At 46.7% G+C, this 21,353-nt stretch overlaps 1 protein-coding gene across 1 annotated transcript; it reads left to right on the forward strand.

Moving 5' to 3' along the window:
• The first annotated feature begins 10,440 nt into the window (after positions 1-10,440).
• On the forward strand, positions 10,441-21,020 carry LOC124221755 (uncharacterized). The gene is made up of 4 exons (XM_046632038.2): positions 10,441-11,154; positions 17,870-18,132; positions 18,472-18,729; positions 18,851-21,020. Exons 1-4 carry the CDS (start codon positions 11,100-11,102, stop codon positions 19,253-19,255), a joined length of 981 nt encoding a protein of 326 aa, XP_046487994.1. The 5' UTR covers positions 10,441-11,099; the 3' UTR covers positions 19,256-21,020.
• Positions 21,021-21,353: the final 333 nt, after the last annotated feature.

Below are 21,353 nucleotides of genomic sequence, written 5' to 3' on the forward strand. Positions count from 1 at the left end.
TACGGGGGACCCACTTTCTTGTCTAGGTGTAGGCGGGCCGATGAGACTGGCTGAACTACGACCGGTTTCATTTTGGATCTCAAAACCGATGCCGGTATACCTTGCCGTGTAATTGTTTCGGTTCACGAGATCATCCGGATTGTTTTCCTCGAAGCGCCTCGGCCGAAATGGGACTTGGAAGTCCGATTAGCCAAATTGACCAAAAATATCTAACCTGTCATAATAAAAATCAGACCACTTTTACTAATATCAGTGATCAGAGAGAGAGAGAGAGAGAGAGAGAGAGAGAGAGAAACATGAAAATAAATAAATAGCACAGAAGTCAGATACTATAAATTGAGATAAATTGGTTTTCATTGACATTCATGATTGAAGCGACCTTTTTTAATTTATGCAAGTATTTCCGCTTCGTATACCGCAGTCATGTACTATATTGCGGTTTTCGGAACCAGCTTATAGGTATTTACTGAAAGATGCAGATTGTGAGTTATAGCGGTTGATATATCGCAAAGATCGATAGATCCTAATTATTGTGGGAGTTGTAGTTTGCGTTTGAGTGTGTCGAAGCAGAGGCGAAAATATTGATCGTATCCAAGGAATATTTACCTCGAGGTCGGAGGCTTGGCCGGCACTGAATGAGTCAGCTGTCAGCGGGACTATCGGCGAATGAACAGGTGTATTCCGCGGTGAAATTTGCATTCGTTTAGCCCAAAGCAGATTGAATAAGGCGAGAGAATAAGGCGAAAAGCGATGAAGAAGGACGGTTGTAAAACAAGAATGAAAAATAAATTATGGTCTTAAAAAGCGAGAAATGCGAGAAACAGGACGTCGGCGACACGGAATGACGAACATTAGAAAAGAGAAACCTGCGGAATCCGACCTACCTCAAAACATAAATCGACACACAATTGAAAGATGAGAAACAACGTGCCCCGAAAGATATAAAGAAATTAAATTTATGCCGGTCTGTCGAGATACCGGTCTCCACTTTTCACCACCGCAATTAATAGCATCGATTCAAACCATCGGGCTGCAAAGTTGCAACGAAATTCTTCACGGTATAATATTTCTGTCAAATAAATTTGTGCGGATGCTGTTTCGATTCGGGGAACGGTCTTGCTCTGTTCTCCATTTCTGATTTCTTATTTCGCGTTTGTCTCAATCTGGTTCCTAATTCTTTTGTGTCCTCAGATTTTTCCAACGATCTTCTGAAACATGAAATAACGCCGATCCAGTTCGGAAGTCAGATGCGGTATAGCGCGTACGTGCGATAACGCGGATGTGGTAACGCGTGCGGGGCAGCAATTGCTCGACGAAGTGCGCGTGGCGAGCTGTGCAAGAACCGGATCTGTTCGGGGAAAACCCTGACCTTATCCTACCAAGACACCGATGGTAATTATGAAGACCGCAATTCGTTAAGACCTGCTCCTACCTTATTTATTCTACAACCGCAGATAAAATCTAGAACACAGGCGAACTCGGAAATCATTTCCACCTTCTTTACTGTCCGCAAAACGACAAACGTCATTCGTCTAGTTCCGAGACTGTACCGGTTAATTCGATGAAAACGATCAATTCTACGCACTGATTGTCTTTAGGACATTCGGTGAAATTGATTCGACAAATCGGACGTAAACGAGCACTCTCAGAAACTTAAAGATTGAGCGAGGTATTCCTTACAGTCAGCAAATCACGCATCGAAGCTCCCTAATGAAAGGGCTTGGTAATTTCCTTTATTCCTAAAGCGTACAACTCTGAGGTGAATGAAAATAATATTTTCCGGCAAAGCATGCGCGTGTACTCGGATGATTTTTAAATATACGGTACAATCCTCGGGACGTTGCATGGGAGGATACGCATCTCTCATACCAACCACCACCCTGCACCCCCCGTCAAATATGTACACGATGATTCTCACCCGCCGAACGGCGTGTCGCGCTTCGAAAGAGATTTACTATCTGCAAATATTTGAGGACACGTTTAGCGCTGGTCAAAAGTACACTGTGGCTGATCGAGGAGCGGGTGTCACTTTTTCTCGATAGTCGCGTTGCAGCGCAATTGCATCGACGGTACAGTAGGCGCTTTGCCACGCTTTCGGGGCTTTCCTCCGCTTGAATGGACAGGCTCGACCTACCCAACAACGCATTGTACGGGCACAACAGGCTCCAGGCACAGTCCGTAGGCAGGTAGTCGGTATCTCGATTCACCAGCCAAGACGCACTTCGTTTGTCAACGAAGCCCCTGCACCCCCCTTTCACCATCCGCGGCATAAACTCTCTTCAAGGAACAATAGTAGGTGAAGCTCGTTACGTCACTCTGGATACGTGTCGCTCTTTCCATCTATGGAGTCAGCGGTTCCGTCTTAACATTTATGTATGCTGCAATTATCGTCACGTCAGGGCTGCCGCGGTGTAGAAGTCGAAGCACCAGAAGACATCGGGATTATAACCGATGTCGAGCGACGGTGGAAGTTGAAAATCAAAAGTCCTCGATGCTGGGATCGAGAAGGACGAGACTCCTGACGTAGGAACGTGTCGCGAAAATAGCTGCGGAATCCGGCCCATCTCCACTTGCTGACGACACGTTTCGTGCGATTGCTATTCATGCATGAATATACCAGTTTCACGGACCGAAAGTGGGAGAGAGAGAAAGCAGCGATGAATGGTGCGAGTGCAGGTATACGTTTGGCGATGAGAAAGAAAGATCCTCGTGGATACCAGATATTACAGAGGCCTCGAAGTGCCTGTAGGTTGATCCAAATTATGCAGGTACCTGGTTATATTGTGTAATCCGTGAATGAGAACGGCACGAATTACCGGCTCGAAAAGTTTCTTTGATATCCCAGCGGTATTTCAGCTCACCTTCATTCGTTGCAGATCATTGACTCACGAACAGGAGTTCGAGAGTTGGTTGACTCAGCGGTACGAGGTATCGATCCGTCTGCAGATTACCTGCGCATAGTCGTTCGATTCTCAAGGTGCAATAGTGTATAAATATATAAGGGATCAGCTGATATAAACTATCGATGAATTATTCCACGGCAAGTGTATCCTTCTGGTAAGGATACGATCTTAGGATTCGGCGGAATCCTGGTGCGGTTTTCTATTGTCTTTGAAGCTGCCGGGGCCCTTTGCGGTTTGATCTTTGGAGCTTATTGATCGATTGAATAATGGGATGTTTGGTCAGCTAGACAGAGCTGCAGGTTAGATCGGTGGTGTGATACCTGGGATCCTAAATCGCGGCCAATTTCTCTATACCTTCGATATTAGCGATGCCTCGGGGGCTTTGCCGGGTCTGATTTATCAGCTGTAGAAAAATTAATACCGGGTCTATGTATTTTGTCGTACGATTAACGTGACGCAAGATTCGCGGCACGAAGAGGGGGCCGAAATCACGTCTCAGTCTCGGGATCAAATCCGGGCTCGCGAATGTGGGACGCACGCAATATTGCGCCGCATTGTGAATAATGTATTAAAGAACGCGGAGAACACTCGATAATCGAATACTAATTATGCCGATACACGCAAGAATATACATTGTGACGCTATCCCAGAAACCTGTCAATCCGAATCGCACGTTTGTTGTCGTTCGGCTGATAACGTTTGTTGTTCGTTTTATACTCGTTTTACTAGCCGATAGAAATACGTAATTGCGTTGCGTCAGCTCGCAGCGTAAAGCGGCGGCGGCCGCTACCGGGAGACCATAAAGTGCAAAAAGGCGCAGTCACTGAAATTCCTCCACTTGTTCAAAGTATCTGGAAAAATCTCCCGGTATGTCGATAAAATTATACTTCAGCATCGGGGCTCCGGGGAGTCCGAGACCAATCAACATTCTCCTTCCGTAAAGTGGTCAATTAAATCGAGGGAACACATCCCAAGGAAAGCTCTCGCGTACCGATATCCTTCAATGAAATTCGTACGACGTTCTTTCGACTCCTTTATTCCCGTCCGTTCTGCTTTGTTTCTTTATCCTTCGTTCTCCGGTAATAACTTATTTTTTGCTCGCGTCTCGATTGTGTTTTCATAATTCGTACAACTTGGAAAATTGAATGAATCCATTTTTCACAAGTTCGCAATCATCCAATACGACTTTGAAGCGACTGCAATCTTCGAACAAGATCTCACGCCACTAAACTACGTCGAAGAAGTGATGCTGAGAAAATGTCATCACTGAAAAAAAAAAAAAAATCGACAACGGATTGCATATTTTAATTGAATCTGCAAAAGGGATCGAGGAGCAAAGGAGTGCTGGTCCTTGGTGGTCCGATGCGTGTGTTGAAGCATGTTCGATTCAGGGAGTACAAAGACAGCGGCGAAAAGCGTAGATCTTCCTAGAACAAACCCTGTGGCAATTGGCGGGGTGGTCCCATGCTATGGGTGCGGTGCGAAAAAGCTCAGGGTTACACTTCGGTGGGTCCAGGATTCGGAGGAATTCACGATTGGCTTAGATTCCCACGGGGCGGCACGGAAGTGGCGTCGTTCTTGGCGCATCCCGTCATCGTCACACCGTTACAGCAAAAGGCATGCTTAGGGAGTTTGCGGTGCGACTCAATTTTTTTGTTCCCACCTCTTCTCCCTTTTTTCGACCAAAAATATTAATAAGTTACAGAGGGCTCGATAGGTTTCCAGGAACGAACATCTCCGGGTTCGCCCCGACACAATGGCTCGCTCCACGGGAGTCCCAACCCGGAGAATCTGCTCGACGAAGATTTGTCCGGATAGAGTTTGTCCCGTGGACACAGACTTCGGTCCTTCCCTGTTCCACCGAACGTCCAGCCGCCATCAGATAAACAAGCGTTTGAAAAAAACCGACGGATTCTTTGCTCTGGTTCGCACGCTTTATACCCTCCAAACTCAACGTCATCCGACCCTTATGCGGATGAGAATCGAAACCTCCGAAGGACCTGCCAACCTCGCGAGTAACGTGCTGAGACGGAAGACCTCGCCGTGGCTGTGATTTTCGGGGCACTTTCACCAAGCATAACACCCTAGGTGCGTGCCATTTACGTCGGAGGGAATTACCCGGTCCTAATCCGAATTCCGTTCGACGTCGGCTAATTTCTTTAATTGACAAACCGTGTTCTCCGGATTATAAGGAGGTGTTACGGTCACCGATGCGTTATCACAATCGGCGTACAAGTCTGATTTCTCGTCAAATTTACACCCGGAGATAAACAGACCTTGAAGCTATACGAAACCGAACGACTCACGGGTTAATCATGACGCAATTAACACCTGTCCGAGCACCTGTCGAAGCGTCTGCAGGTAGAGGCTGCTTCCGTAAAAGCCGCATGCTCACGCGGGTGGGATACATCTCGGTGGATAATGATTCACTTTCCAATCGTTAGCTGACTTCAGCTCAAAGGCATCGGTAACACGCCAAAAACCGCGACATGTGTGACGCTCCAAACATCCGTTCATGCAGGCAGTAGCGCTGAGTCAAATCGGGGGTTTTCTTACAAATTCCTGTAAGATCTCGACGCGTGGTATATGGCTAGCAGGTGGTCCACGGTGTTTACATCGTAGCGATAAACAGAGATGACGGCGACCCGGAGATCTGGAGCTGAGAGAAGAGATTCGTCCGACGATAATTGCCGGCCCTTTTCAGGTGGCTCGCTGCCGTTTGACACGTGTTAATCCAATGACGATTGACCCGAGTGGGGACCGAGTGGCTCGTGGAGAATCCACGCGGTATCGTTTTCCCGCTTGTGGGTACCGTTGACTTGTCGCAGTCTGAGAGCAGCTTCCGCAATGACTGCCAATGAAGCGGCTGCTTCCAGTGCTGACGTTCTATCAAAATTTCGCAAGAAATTTACTTGGTTGGACGTGGCCCGGCGCCTCGTCTGATTGGTAGAACCGCCCACGCCCAGCTTGGTTATATATTACTCTTGTACCACGCAGACTTCATTCATGTCTACGGTCTAGTCTATAGTCTCTCATTAATCCGATCCGGTGGCTTCGGTATTTCGGAGGCCAGTGTACGAGCATCGATCGAACGAACCTTGGCAGTTGACAGTCACATTTGTCAGTGGTAGAGTCAGTGTCCGTGGAATAGTTGAGTGCCAACCCTCGACGTCTTTGCTACCCTTGGATAAGCAACACACGGAGAATGCGATTCGGTAAGATGAAATACACAATACTGTATCAACCGCTTTACGAAATTGCAGCATGGGTTAGTTTGTCGACTAACATCGTTCGGAAGCCTCAACTTCTACTGTAGCTTATCAGAAAACCACGCATCGTGAACTTGCAGTGATAAAAGAATTCCAGGCACACTGAATACGCGATTGCGAAGAAAAAATAATCCTTTTTTATCCTAATTTTGTGTCCTCGTCATGTTTGCCCGCATCTTTGTTTAAATTTGATCGAACATTGCGTGAAGATTACCGAATGATAACGATTGCGGCGCGTAATTATCGACGGGTTACCGGAATTGATTGCTATCCATAAAGAGATAATTTTTTACTATCCAAGAATCCATGTTCAAGCATTTCACCGTGACCTGATTTTCGACAGTAACATGTCTGAACAGATTTTTAGTTGTTCATCAGGGTGTGTTTCCGCTGAGTATTATTTAACGGCTAAGCGTGAAATTGCAGGAGCGTTGTGCGATCTTTGGACTTCGTAAATAACTGATAGAAAGTAAAATACCTACACTGACATTATCTAGCAATGAATCAGGCACTTGGCGCCTAGCGTGGCATCTTTGGAGTTCCGCGTACCAGACTGTCGTGAAGATATTAATCAATCGATTACCTATCGATAGAAGGCACGGTTCTCTGACAGTGACGTGATTGAAATGGTATTTCGCATTCTTGGGTAACTAGAGTATGAATATTACGCCCAAAACGCGGGGGGGGGGGGGGGCTAATTAATTACCAACATACGAAGAGTCTCATCTCAATTTAGCGAACAACAATATCACGCGAAACACTCGAACTATTTCGCGATCCACAATTAAATTATCCACTGTGAAATTCTGAGACGGTAAGTTCTAGGAGTCGCGGTACGGCTTCCGTTTCCGGTTTTCGGTTCGATCGCGACATTCTATAAGGAACGGGGATAAAATCGACATTATATGTGATATGTATATCATATAAAATGTTGGGCGATATTGCTAGAGTAGAATTTTTTCCTGATTGTGAATAAAAATAAAACCAGTAAAGGAAAGTACGATTTTATATTTATAAATTTACACGTGCTCGTGTACAGCGGTAAAATGTGGAAATATAGTCGCGCGACTGGTGATTGAAATTAACAAACCGCGAAGGGAGTTTTCCTTGATGGCAGTGACGACATTCCCACTTTATAAAAATTCTGTAGAAACTAATCATCCGATGATGATTGTCTACCGAGTTCGCTGTGGTTGCCGGTACTTATCGCTTGTTCTTGGTGTCGTGAGATTCCTTATGTGACGCCAAATGAGGCAGCTTATTACTATAACGTCCGGAAATTTACCAACGAATTACTTGAAAATGTGAATGGTAAAGAATCACGTGCAAGAGGTGTGCCCTTAAGTGTTAGCACTTTACTATGCGCTGGGCCTCTCTTGGTCTTGATGGTCTGCAGCCGAAGCAAGGAATTATACGCACTCTCCGCTCCTCCTTAAACACCTTCGATGCTTTTGATGTTTACTCGAATTGTTTGCGGCCAATTATTGTTCTGTGCCTCGCGGCGCTTGTGAATATATCTTAAGCCGTTGCGTCCTCTTATGAGTTATAGGTTTTGCATATTTGCTTTGAAATCCATTTTCCTCTTTGTTTTTGCTTATTTACACTGCGGGAATTAGATTCTCACGACTTTTGATCGTCTTCTGCTCATTGTAAGCGAAGTGAATTAAAAAGATGAAAAAGAAAGCTAAGTGGAAGAAAATCGTCAAACGACAATGCGATTTCTCCGTTTCCGTGAAATGATATTTATCTCGTTTTTATACAAGCTCCTTGCGGCATGTGTGGCGAGAATGAGTTCATCGCCGACACTACCGTGGTTGACAAATTTATACACACAAGAATTAATTTCCACCGATACGTAGGATTCTTACATTCCCAATTAGTCGTTCACGCGAACTCGAGAGCAGAGAAAGTATAGGTACTCAAACGGCTCGTGAAGTCGAAGAAGAATTTATACGCAGTTATCGCTTCTTCCGGCAGAAGACTGCAGGAGGATTATTTAGTCCAGTTAAATCTCACCGCAATTGCGCAAAGCTATTCACAACTCCGACTTATCACGTTCCTCAGTTTTCTTTGTATTAAATAATCCCGTACGTCATAAAAGTGACAAATAACCCGAAGCAACTGCTTATCGTTCCAATTCCGATGAGTTCTTACCGCACGTCATTGTCTTCGGACGAATTCTCGTGATCAGCAAGACTGTCATCAGGAACTTGGGAAATGAGGCGTTGCAGCATAAAACCGCGACGATGATTTCAATGCCGCAGTATTGGCGCTTTGCAGCGTTGGAAGATTTTTACACGAGGTGAATTTGTCGCTCGATCAATTCGATAGCAGCCGGTCAATAAGTCCGTTCAATCACAGACTCGAATCGTTCGACGTCCCTGTTAATTGGCATCGAACAAGACGACGCTGGGTGCCTTGGAGCATAATGACGGAAGAAAAGTGACACGAAAAGTACGGAGTCGGTTTTGGGCCCGTGGCCCCACTTTCTGCCCCCGGTCAATTGATCACGAGGCTAAAATAATCCATGACTAATTCGCCGGCGGGGCGCTCCGGTGTAGCTAGTTTATAACTATTTCTATTTCAACGTTTTGTCATCTGGCCGTGTGGCTTCACCTGTCACATCGGTCGCCGTCGCCGGAGAGACGCGTTATCAGTGACGTCAGTCTTATTCCTTCCCGGTCTCTTATCTCAGAGAGAACCTCTCTCCGTTACTTTATCCTATCTGGCTCGTTTACACCGCAAGCTCTCGCTCACCAATGTCGCATTGCCAGAGCAGCGACCACATCTTCTTACACTTCCTCTTTTCTCGCATATTGTTGACGTTTTTTTCCTTATCTCTCCTTCTCTCTCTGCCTCTCCCTTAGCTTCTCTCGTTCCTTTGGAACACCGCTAATTGGATCACCGCATCGCGTAATTAGTCTTGGCACAGATTTCCTCTCTCGTTTTCCCAGCCGCTAGCGATCCCTAATTTGCGAGAGTGGCTGATCTTTCCTTACGCGTTTATAGCTCCTTCGGTGAAATTCAGAAAATCTGAAGCTTCGGTTTTCGTGTGATGGCTTAATTAGCCACGTAACATCGGCGCCGCGGGTGACGTCGTAGATTTATTGGATTCCTCGAGGGGTTTCGTTCTAAGTGGATGCTCGTAAGCCACACCGACGCTACCAGGTTAATTGTTTTTCACCAATATTGATCTAATCGTAAATTTTCCGGCAGATAACGCGTTACGCGTGTATCCAATTTCCATAACGCTGCGTACTACTGTCTACAGTGCCACAAAAAACACAGTTACACTTACATTAGTCATATCGTCGCTATTCAGAAGCAATCTCTGCCTAGCTTTTAGTTTTGACACCGAACAACACTAAAATGGAAACAAATAAACGGTGTGTAGATAAATTAACGCCGCTTTGAGCCCCGGGCGTGACCGCCAGGTTCAACCTTTAAGTGCATTTTCAACAATATTCTCTTTACTTTGTAATATCCGTTTATATACCAACGTATTTTCACTGTATGTACACGGTAACTAATCCATGTTGCAATAAATTGTGTAACGACTTGAGCAAAAATTGTGATCCACGATGACTCGGTTCAAATTCGACGTGTCACTTCAACGAGTCTAGCCATCACAAAATTATCTCTGACTGTATATATTCGGCCACTAGGACGACTCGAGTATCAGAGGAGAACCAACCAGTTGACATAAAAATCTTTGATCGTTCTGTGACCCGCATACGGTTCTTGGCTCTGGGATTATCGGATCGAAATCGCCCGCTCAGACATTGCAGCGAGAGAAATAGAGGGAAGGAAAAAAAAATAGTTGAGCAAGACAAAGTTTCCCCACTATCAATAATACCGAACAAACATCGGGCAAGGGAAATCACGGCGATTCTTGAGTCATGCGGATGAGAGAGCAGCGGCGGCTCGACGAAGAGCACAGCTGTAATCAATTCACCGGGTTTGAAACGCGACAATTATCAAGGTATCCAACAAGAGCGTGCAACATCGTGGCTGCGCCTCGACGGCGTGTTGTTCGTTGTTTAATAATACGTACCTGTAATGAAATTACGCTGCCCCCGGGGGTCCGGTATCCCCCCTCGCGAGGGCGGCGTGTGTGTGACGAGGCGGCGGCGCGAGGGGGAACGGGGGCGGAGGAGGGAGCGAGAAGAGAGGAAGCTGGAGGGAGAGAAGAGGACCCGATCGGTCGCTCCGAGTGAGTTGGCAGTGAGTTAAGCGAGTCTGGCGCGCGCCCGGCTCAGTCACCACGAGATCGTCTTGCCGAATGGTCAAGTCGCGCCTTTTCAAATCTGTATCACGTCACAGACGCGCCGGCATCGTGGCCTCCTTTAAAAAACGGAAGCGAAGGAGAAAGGATTTTTCTGAAATTTGAAAATTTAAAGAACAAAGAACTACCGGAAATCGGCAAATATCGTGCCGAAATTTGGGCGAAAAATATAGACGAAAGATCGAGGGACGCGGTTCACCGATCTCTCGATCCTTGACGCCATATTTCGGTGACAGGGGCGCGTTGAAATCGGCAATAAATCGAAAGAAAACCACCCGAAAGTGCGCTGGGAAATCGCGGCCGCGGTAAATGGTATCGGGAATCGGTTGGAGTTGAGTGAAAATCACCACCTGAGGTGCAACGATCGATCGCCATTGGCGAAAAATGTGGACATTTCTGCTTCGCTGTTACGTGTCAATAACGTCGATCTGAGCACGGAGGCGGTTGATTTTGGTGTGATTTAAAAGAAAAAACTGAAACTTTTGCACGTACGTGGATGAGAGAAAGTAGCGTAAATAATAGAGCGACCATCCCTCGTGGATCACCGAGCGCCCCAGTGGATGCGGCGGAGTCTAAACCACCCCAAGAGGATTAAGCGACGCTGAAAAAGCGACGCTCCTGCGACAGAAGGACCTGCGAGAGATGAGCTTCGCTTTGCTGGTGGCTGGAGCATACGCCCTTGCCACACTAAGGCGGTGTGTGTACATTGTTAAATCTTATCCTTAGCTAATTGCATAGTTTTAATAATGGGCGTGCCTTTCGTCGCTCCCCCTTGGTTTTGATTTCTCTAATTGCGCCGAATCGCTAATCGCCAGCGAATTTATAATTCGAGATATGACGGGATAAACGCGTGCGGTACAAGGTGTCGAAATGACAGGTGCAGGTATGATGGCGAGCGGTATCAACTCTGCCGCAGTTTCTTTTATACATCCGTGCTGAAATTCTTGCGATGAAAGTTATAGACGCCGCTGCAGGTATATAATGACGTATATAGATGTATGTGTATGTATACCACGCAGATTATACATTTATCATCAACGTAAAAAGTCAATAAAATCTCGAAGAAAGGTAGAAAAATGGTAGGATAAAACCGCGGGTCTCTTGGCTGTAGAATGTGCGTAGAACCGGGCAGCTCGAAAACGACACGATCCGCTTTTACCCGATAAACGATATACAATACACGTATAATCTTCTACGACGAAATTGTATGGGCCCTCCATGTAATAAATATTTATCGACATAATTTGGTTGCGTGTAACTAGCGCATGGCTGGGCCAGGGGCAACGGACCATTAGTGGGGGGAAAAAGAACGACGCGTAATTTTACTACGACCTTTCGGTTTCTTAGTTACGCCGTGGAACCACCTGATTAGCAATTCGCACAGGTACCGGCAATCCCTGTAATTTGAAACCGGAATCTAGGGTCAACGCGGTTCCTCCGTGCCTACTCGGCCGAACCGCGTCCTGCGTCTCAAACTACTTTTCCTTCGAGTTACAAATTTTCTCCTGTTTCTGTATTTTTTATTGTTTTTCTTCGTTTTTTGTTATCTTTTTATTTAGCCGGTCTTCTTCCACCCAACAGATCAACGGCGATACGCGAAACGTCATTGCCTCGTATCAGGCTGAAACGTCTATTTTTTTTATCGCAGCCCGATCACGATAAGCGTGATTCGTCATTGCTATAAGAGCGCATTACGGAACGACTCGTTACGTAAGAGTAAAAATTGTAACATTTTCAAGTACGCGTCGACGTTACTAATTTACGAAATCGGTAGTGAGGTACGCGCGCAACCGCGTCGAGTGATACGTAATGGTTAATTAACAACGGCCCGAACTTGTCTTTCCTTATCGATCGAGGTCGCGTTAACTATCTCTTCGCTGTACGATCTGATACTCTAGATAAGACGCGGGTACCTAACAGTTTTCCATACGCTTCACCGATTGGCCGTATTTTTACAACGAAATTTAGTAAACGAGTGACTAAGCCATAACTGAGTCAGTGTCGGTGTTTATTTGGCTTCGGTCTCGGAAGTAGCATAGGCGCCTAGAGAGGAATACTATCTCATCGTCCTCGTTGTTTATACTCGCAGCAAGCAACCTGCGGCGAACGATCGCGATGCGTGAAGAGTGAAACGTTCGTCACCTTTTCGACAACTTTGGGTCCACGCTTCGCTCGCCGATGGAATAATTTACAAAGGTATCGGATCAAAGCGAACGGGTCAATTACTAGTTTCGACGGAAGACGAAACGCGGGATCAATTCTCCGTCGACGATAAGACGGGCAGGGAACGGCGATAAATGATTGAATAAATTTCTGTCGGACCGATCGTTTGTGTGCGGAGGTACGACGAGGCGTGGGCGCGCATAAAACGACGGCAACACTCGAGGGGCTCTCCTCCGGTACCGTATGACAAATCACATGATTACTTAAAACAACGAAATATCGTCCGTGGTGTAAAGAGACGTATGTGGATGCGCGCGGACGAGTGCGGTGTGTGCCCGGAGTAAACGGGCGTGTTTGCTCGAGGCCCATCATCACGGAGGCCCTTTTCCTCACGGCGCAAGTCACAACACACTAGTAAAGTTACAAAGCAAAGGCAAACATATCCGAAGATGGGCCTTAACCAGTTTATCAAACAACCGGCCCGGCGTGCCGGCCTCCGGGGTCCGGGGCCCGGCCTAAAACCACCGCAGGACCAGGGCGTCCAGTCAGTCAGTCTCGCGCGCCGCAACGGCGGCTCGTATGTCGGGGTTAGCAAGGTGATCATCGCCTCCCGGGTGGGCATCCGCTCTCCATCTCGCCGGCCAAACCCTTGTTATACTCAACTTCGGAATCCGGGCTATTACAGGCACGCGCTTATGCAGGTGGTGCGCTCCCGGCTCTTGCGCTGCTTCTTCGAGCTCGACTTTTCGCCACGCGACCCTTCGCCGATCCCGTTTCGTCATGCGCGCCGCGTGGAAGGGCTAAGGGACAAGGCTTCGACGCCATTCGGGTTATCGAGTGTGAAACCCTAGACGGATGGAAGGACTTTTCTCCGAGTACCGATACCTGTCACATAAACTGCGCAAAAGGGTCTACCAAAGATTCGCATGTGTTACAGTGACTAATTCCACGGACACTTATGACCGTCGTTTCAATTGTACAACATAATTAATTCACTACAACTATAGGACGATGTTCTACACGGTATCGGATAAATCCTCATTCCACGTGCGAGTTCTTAGTCTACCCTTTTCTCAGTTTAACACGATGTAGTCCGACCGATTTTAGGCTCCGATTGATGTGTGACCCAATTTGGCCAACTTGGTTGTACAGAGTTCTTAAGCTACGCAATGTCGAGTCGGTCGTTTCTCAATTCCGGGGAACAAGATCATCTGGTTTTACGTAAGGAACAATCTTCACGAGACTGGGTCGCGGACCCATAAGTATCCCTCCATTTATCAATCGAGCATCTGTGCGCATGCAGGCACAGAAATAGACACGAGCTTTTTGTCGCGTCAGATTCCCGTTTTATCCCCGACTTGTCACATCGGCGAAGATTTAAAACCATGCCTACCGTTGGTTCTGTCTTTTTGCGCGTAACGGCCAGTCCGCGGCAACATCGAGTTCACCGCGGTGGATGATCGTTTTCTGAAGAATTCTTACAGCCTACTCGTAGAGAATATAATGCCACGATAATAGCTCCGCAGTGTGAATGAAACATCTCCCATGGTCCACCGGAAATCCGTTCTCCTTGCCGAGATTTCAAGTCGCCATTTTGACTCCCCAAGTCCGAAGGAGACTCCGACAAGGGAGGAGGCCTTTCGGGTCTGTCTGGGCCTGTGCAATGACCGAGTTTGAGTTCATCGGGGTTCACGGAGCGGGAGAGCCACGTACGTGCGTGTGGGACAGGCGGGCCACTCCACCGTGAAATGAAAATATTATGCCACCGCATACTCGGAGGTCCCGATGCAGGTTGACAAGGGTGCCGTGGCCGTGCGTTCGGTGCGTCTGTGTGAGCGAGGCATCGCCGTGCCGACGATGATGAACCCGGAGGGTGCGGAGGGTGCGGAGGGCGCCGCTCTCCGAGAGTCAGGCGCAATCCAGTGAACACCAGCCGTGTAAAAGCACATCTACGTGTCGCCGCGGTAGTAAAGATTAAAGCTATGGGATCGTTAACGTAACACGAGTTGTCGTTAAAAAGCGAAAAAGGGAAAATAAAGGCCCCGAGAGGCGCCCCCTTCGTTTATTAATGCTACTTACATTATCGCTGGTTAAGACACGCGAGCGTTTATACGACCTTTCGAACAGCCACTGCTCTTCGAAGATATTTTTGTTGTACCAGAAGACAGATTCAAAAATTGATGATTGTTACATTGAACATAGTAATGAGAAAATTATTGTTTTCTTTTTTTTCTCCGTGTCAGTTGTTCGGATTATTTTGGAGCAGTAAAGGCAGTTTACACTCAAGGCTTGACGAATACATCAAACCTGACGAGTCTTCCTCGTCAAATTTTTTCACCGATCTTTCATCGCTTTCGATTGCAATACTTTGAGCATGACCACGCCGAGAAGAGTTTTAGATTTTTTTTTTCTTTTTTTCATAATTACCAACATACTCCTGCGAATCGAGGGTCAGAAATACTTGCTGGTGGTACAGCAACGTCGACCGGAGCGGACAGCAACTTTTTGCGACAATTTGTTAATCGGAGTTTTCAATGCGTACCTACTTGGTGCGCGCATACCAGGCGAACCGGGGAGGCGGCTGCACAAGCATGCGGGAAAACCGGGCCGTAAATAAATTCTGTTTCATAAATTTCTGTCAAGACTTGACGATCTCTCGCGGCTGTTCATCGTACCTTTTACATTTAACAAAGCGGTATTTGACGAGGAAGAAGAATCCACGCTGATCCGACGGTGCGCACACTCCGGCTTAATGGGCGGGAGCGCGAAAAAGATTCCGACGAATCGTCGACGTCGAGACGGAGGCGTGAGACGCCGTCCGGGTCGGTGCCGATATTAGTGATTAGACCACCGGGACCGCGAGGTCGGGTATCGAATGTCGTTCGCCGAAAGGAGCGGGAGATCTTAGGGGGCGCGTTCGAGGTATACCGATAAGTAGACAGAGACGTAATCGGTTTCGTCAACGTCGTCGGAGGTCCGTTGTGCAGGCGACGAGACGCTGACGAGGCGCTGAGTCCTCCGCCATTGGGAGAAGCAATGTTTAAATTACGGGGACCGGAGCGAGCGGCTTTACGACCTCTGGCCAACGGCGTCGTCGCAATCAACCCGAGATACCGTCCCTGTCATCGATTTCCGGTCGCGATATTGCGCGCCCCGCGCCGCGGAAGCGCCCAACTGCAATTACTGAAACGGCCGAGCGTCGGACAAATCGATGGGCGTGTTCGAGCTCTCGATTATTATACCTGCGTATACAGACCCCGTTGAGCTGTGAGAAATCGGCAGTCATCCGTGACTCTGTGCTGGAGTTGCGAAAAATTGCAATGGCTAAACGCTTTCAGCTGTGAGGCTACCGTCCCGGTCGTAAAGTCGAGAGGCTGCGGTCGCTCGCCAACGGCTCCTAGAATCGAACGTGACGCTGATGGCACGGCAACCGTTGCGCCAGCCACGGTGCGAAATGACCGTCGAGGGTCAACTATTTACCTGGTTTTTTTTTTTTTTTTTTGTTTTTTTTTCATTACCATTTTTTCTAGGTTCGAAAGTACCGCAGGGAATTGCTCCGCAAGAATACCGAGACGACAGTCGAAGATTTCCGGTCCCCGTTTCGGTTTTTGTAAACACACCGCGGCGTCCGGAGATTAGGTGGAATCGGAGGCAAATATACTGTAACATGAGGCAATTGCCGCGCGTGTTTTCGAAATTTGTACATATATATTGGGTGTATGTACCTACTCGGAGGTATGCCCACTTATTACCCACGTGTACGGCTAACATTGGGTATAAATTATGCATCGTACATATTGGTGGAGAGCCGAAAGCAGGATCGACCGTCGGCGGAATAGTTGGTTACAAGAGATCGGCGCGCGCTTATTTCGTTTGGTTTGTTGATAGAGTGCCGGTAAATATATGTGTCAGTACGGTAATGATATTTGCACCGAACCGGGCGGCGTAGTCGTTACTCGGCGTTGTTCGCGGTGCAGCGGCGTCGGCTGTCACCTCTGGAAATAAATGATACGTGACGTCAGCTCCTGACATCACTGATCCATATCTTCGTTCTTGACACCGCGCGCTCTGGCTGAGCGATTCGATCCTCGGCACGTACTCGTAGTCAGCAGGTTGTCCGACCACCGACGATCTCAAGGGAGTCCAGGTGAAGAGAGAGGCTATCCAGCGACGCGAGAGGAGGACCAGCAACCAGCCCACGGTCCGCGATGTGGGCGTGGGGAGTCCCGGTGCGGTACCAGACGACGTGCAAATCTGCACGCAACACGCGTGCGAAACCTGTGTGGAGCGGGACGACCCATTGTGCACGTGCTCCTCGCCTCCTCGAGGCTCTCACGCGGATTACCAACTTGACGAAGTGAAAAAGCCTAGCCACGGGGTTCAGGAGACGGGGTTGTCCTCTTCTGGCTCCTACAAATTTCTCGGTGCTGTTCCAAACGTTGTGCAACGTTCGGTTCGACGGCATGTGGAGAAAGCGCTTCAGAGTCCAGGTGTCGCGATACGCGCTGACGCGGCCCACCATTTTCTTCGTCTTCTTCATCTTCTTGGACGACCTGCAGCGGTGAACCGCAAACCGCGACGAAGCTCATCTCGCTTTATGGAATTAAGAGAGACACCCTCTCTCGAGGTTGCAGTTCTCAACTGAACCCGGCGTCGAAGGCGAGTCTTTTTCGAAGGCCCTAGAAAATACACTCAATTGCGCAACGCACCCACGCCTCCATCTCACAATGCGATTCCTCCGCCCTCGCGCTTCGAATAGGAAGTAGGCTGCCCGCCGGGGACTAGAATTTATTGTGCAATTTACCACTCGTTCGTTTCGCGTTGCATCTTAGCTGCAGTACAGGACACGCGATCATTCGCCACCGCAAATCACCTCCTCGAAAACCCTTTTTCTCCGTTTCTCGATTCTCATCCACCGTGGATAATCCTCGTACGGATTCGCGACAGGGCGCGTAATTCGGTACGGTGCCACGGGCGATAATTACCTTCGGCGATTGATCCGTCGAACGATTCGACACGTCCGTGGCGTCGGTTTGGCCCTTTAAGCTTGAACCTCGAACGAGGTCCCCGCAACAAGAACAACACTGTGCCAAAAATGCGATCCGACTTTAAAAATTCGTTCACCCTGAGCTGCCCAAGTTCAGGGTTGCTCGATTTGACAGCTTGTACAGTATACCTAAGACTAAAATTCTCGCCCCTCTAATCCCGGTCGGACTGATCCTCGAACGCCTTTTCTTCTTCCGTTTCAGATTCCGTGGCGCAAACGGCCACTCTAACGACCTTCGCGTTGTTCCTGACCTCGAGCCTGACGCCACTTTCGGCAGCCCCAGCAGGCCTCGGCCACGCTGAGATGCGGGAGGAGCCCTGGATCCACTCCTGTGGTGCACCGGTCACCGACAGTCCGAACCAAAGACACAACCTCTACCGGACCCTGAAGCGGGTCCACACGCAGTTCAAAGTGGCCTGGGACTACTTCCACGCGAAGAACGACATCGCGCAGATATACTCGAAGGTGAGTGCTGCGTTGGAGGGAATTACCTCGCGAACGCGACACGAGGCTTCGTGCGCAGTGTTCCGTTGTCGAGGATATAGGGTGTCCGCATCATGCGGAGCGAGATAGCGCGTTGACACAGCTCAATTCCGCCTCGCCGAGGCTACTAAATGACAGCAATTATTGTTTTGTCTACGGCCGGTCCCAACCGGCGCAGAGCCGTATTTTGTTCAGGCCTTTTTATCATTCCTGAGCTCGTGGAGCGCGCACGGACTCGTCGGTTCGGGCCCGATGAATGCAGCCTCAGGCTCTTCTCTGCGAGTCTTGACTACAACCGCGGTATCTTGTTCCTCGTTGCAGGTGACCAAAGAATTGAAGACCCAGTATAGCCTCCCCTGGCTACCGAAGGGACAGCTTGAATGGTATCACAAGGAGGCCTGGTGCCTCGAGAAGGCGAAGAAGGCTCAGATCGCGCTCCCCAAACTGCACGACACCCTTCAGAGATTCGCCATCACCTTTTATCACCTCAAGTCCTTCGAGCTGGACTCCCATTTCAACACAAACGCCAGGGGGAAGAGAAACAAAATCATCGAGGCCATGTACCACAATATTATCAGAGTAAGTGACGGCGACAACTTCTTTGCTTTGTTCCCGAAAGGTCCTTTTCTCTAACAGGAAAATGGGCGCCCGCTTCCCAGCCGATCGGCGCTTCTGACAAATGCTTTTCACCGAATTACAGATGCTCTGTGAAGTGGAGACGGCGATAGTCATCCTTGGTATCGAGTTGCCGTCCTCCTACGAGGCGGCGATAGTCACCGAGAGTCCGGACTGGACGGAGAAGGGCGACTTCACGCGAATGCTGGTGCAAGACAGCGGCGTGATCCAACTTTACAAGGGGTTCCTGAGGGATTGGATGGTGGCGTTCTCGAACCTGGCTGCAACGCTGAAGGACACGAAAGTCTGTGATCCGTTGAACCCTCCACCCCTGGAAACAATCAGGAGGAGGAATAAACAGGGGAAGAAGGGGAAGAACGTCAGGGTGCAGAAGTCGGGTCGTCGGAACAAACGTCCCGGTCAAGGCCGAGGGCAGAGGAGGGGTCCCCGGAGGAAGTTGACCGGGAACAAACAGAGGAAAACTGAGTAAATTTTCCTCCTCCCGCTTCTTCTTCTTCCTTATCCTCGTCCTGTTCTTCGCCTTTTTATTTTTCTCGTTCTTCTTACAAGACACCTCGCTAAGTACGTGACGACACGAATTCGTGCGAGGAAATTTAATTCTGGCGGGAAGATGGACGTGATAAAATATTTTCGTTCGCGGAACAATTATGATCGTAAATTATTCTCACCGCGATATAAGACTACGAATTTCACTTATTTTCGCCAATTATTTATTTCATTTTAACTTATAACCGATCATTTTATGATAAAACTATCACAACTAGCTTAACGATTTTCAATCCTCAGTCCTGACCAGAAGGGAGTTACTCTTCTACCTCTTTTTTCTTTTTATTCCTTCGAAACGTTGTTTTCAAAAGAATAGAAACACAAACGAAGAAAACAAAGAAAAAAATAAACAAAAACCCCAGGACTAGAGACCAGTATTACGAGATCTACTTCAAAGTGAAACAGTATTAATGTACTTATTGAATGACAATTAGTACGGTAAATAATATAGTAATGATATTAATGGTTCCAGACATTTCAGTCGGCGAATTTGAATACATCTTCAAAAATATAGGCAGATTTATCAATAATAGCATTAAAAGTGACGTGCCAATTATCAACTATGTGTAAGATTAAATAATGATTTATTAATCTGTCCTAAATTCGTCATGACTTGTGCTGTAACGCGGCTTCTGCGTTACCGGTAAAAAAAAAAAAAAAATTTTATTTTGCTGAATTCTCATTTATAGAGCGTAGATTGATATCGTTGTATATATTTTAGATAGTAAAACTATTTATTCAAGCCCTAGCTTTAAACTAAGCGATTCTTAAATTAGTAAGCTGTGATATCAGAACGTACGTGAACGTACAAAGTTCCTACGTTTTATACGTATATAGAAAATGTCAATAACACTGTAATGTAATTATTCATGTTTCTCGTCGTTCATCTGAACAGAAATTGAAAACTCCTGTTTCATCATTTTTCCAATCACCAAGGACACAAATCTCAACTCGTTCAATGCATTACAATCTATTCTAAATAGACACTTAATTATTCACCTAAATCGGTACTTACTCACCGAAGCCTTTTAAATACCAAACTAAGCGTACAATTCCTTATTATTTGATTAAATTAATCGAAAGCAAATTTATTGCTACTGCAAAGATAAAAGTGCAATTTAGAAACAGAATTTAGATATTCAAATTCAACAGATGTAAACCGCTAGATATGTTTTTAAAAAATAGTGACTTTAGGCCTTAGAAAAGTCTCACAATTGTGCCTTAACGAACGTCCGACAAAACAAAAGGATCTATCAACCTAGGATAAAAATTATGTATACGCTCAAAAGTCGTTAAGCAGTTAGAGATATTTTCATACACCCCCTCAATGTACGTGTAATATACATCAATTTCCAATGTATACATAATAATACTTTGCGTAATTCGTAATGTACTTATAGCAATTACTATTGTAACAATATTTCTTCGTACATAATATTTTATAAATCTAGAACCACTTTAATCGCTACCGACTTGATGTACTATATAAGTATTTATACGAATTATTATTCTAACTGTTATTATTATTTTAAATTTTTTACAATACCAAGTATTTCGTCAGATATATTTATTGGGCCTGAAAACTTACGTAACACATACGTCTATAATTATTACTTATTTATTATGCATATATCACGTTACCATCGCATATATTTATTTTCATTCCTTTACATTATTATACAATGATTTTTTATCATATTTTTCTTCGATTGCATTTTGTATAATAAATTTGATGTTTTGTATGAATTTCTTTTTTTTTTATGGTTTCTTTTTTTGGTTTCTTTTTTTTTTTATATTTTTCTACCGGATCAAACAAATTATCAACACTTTCCCCACTCTTCCGGATTGAGTTATCGACACCGGATCATCGCATCGACACTCCCATCGATTAAATGAGCTACCAATTATTGTTAAGGAACGTTATCTTAGGCCCGGTTATTCAAAACTCAAGATTATCTTTGATCAAGTAATGCTACAAAGATGGGCGACGTTATCAGCTTTCGTAAGAAATACCTATACTG

This window comes from Neodiprion pinetum, chromosome 6 (genome assembly GCF_021155775.2).
Source record: "Neodiprion pinetum isolate iyNeoPine1 chromosome 6, iyNeoPine1.2, whole genome shotgun sequence".
Classification (NCBI taxonomy): domain Eukaryota; kingdom Metazoa; phylum Arthropoda; class Insecta; order Hymenoptera; family Diprionidae; genus Neodiprion; species Neodiprion pinetum.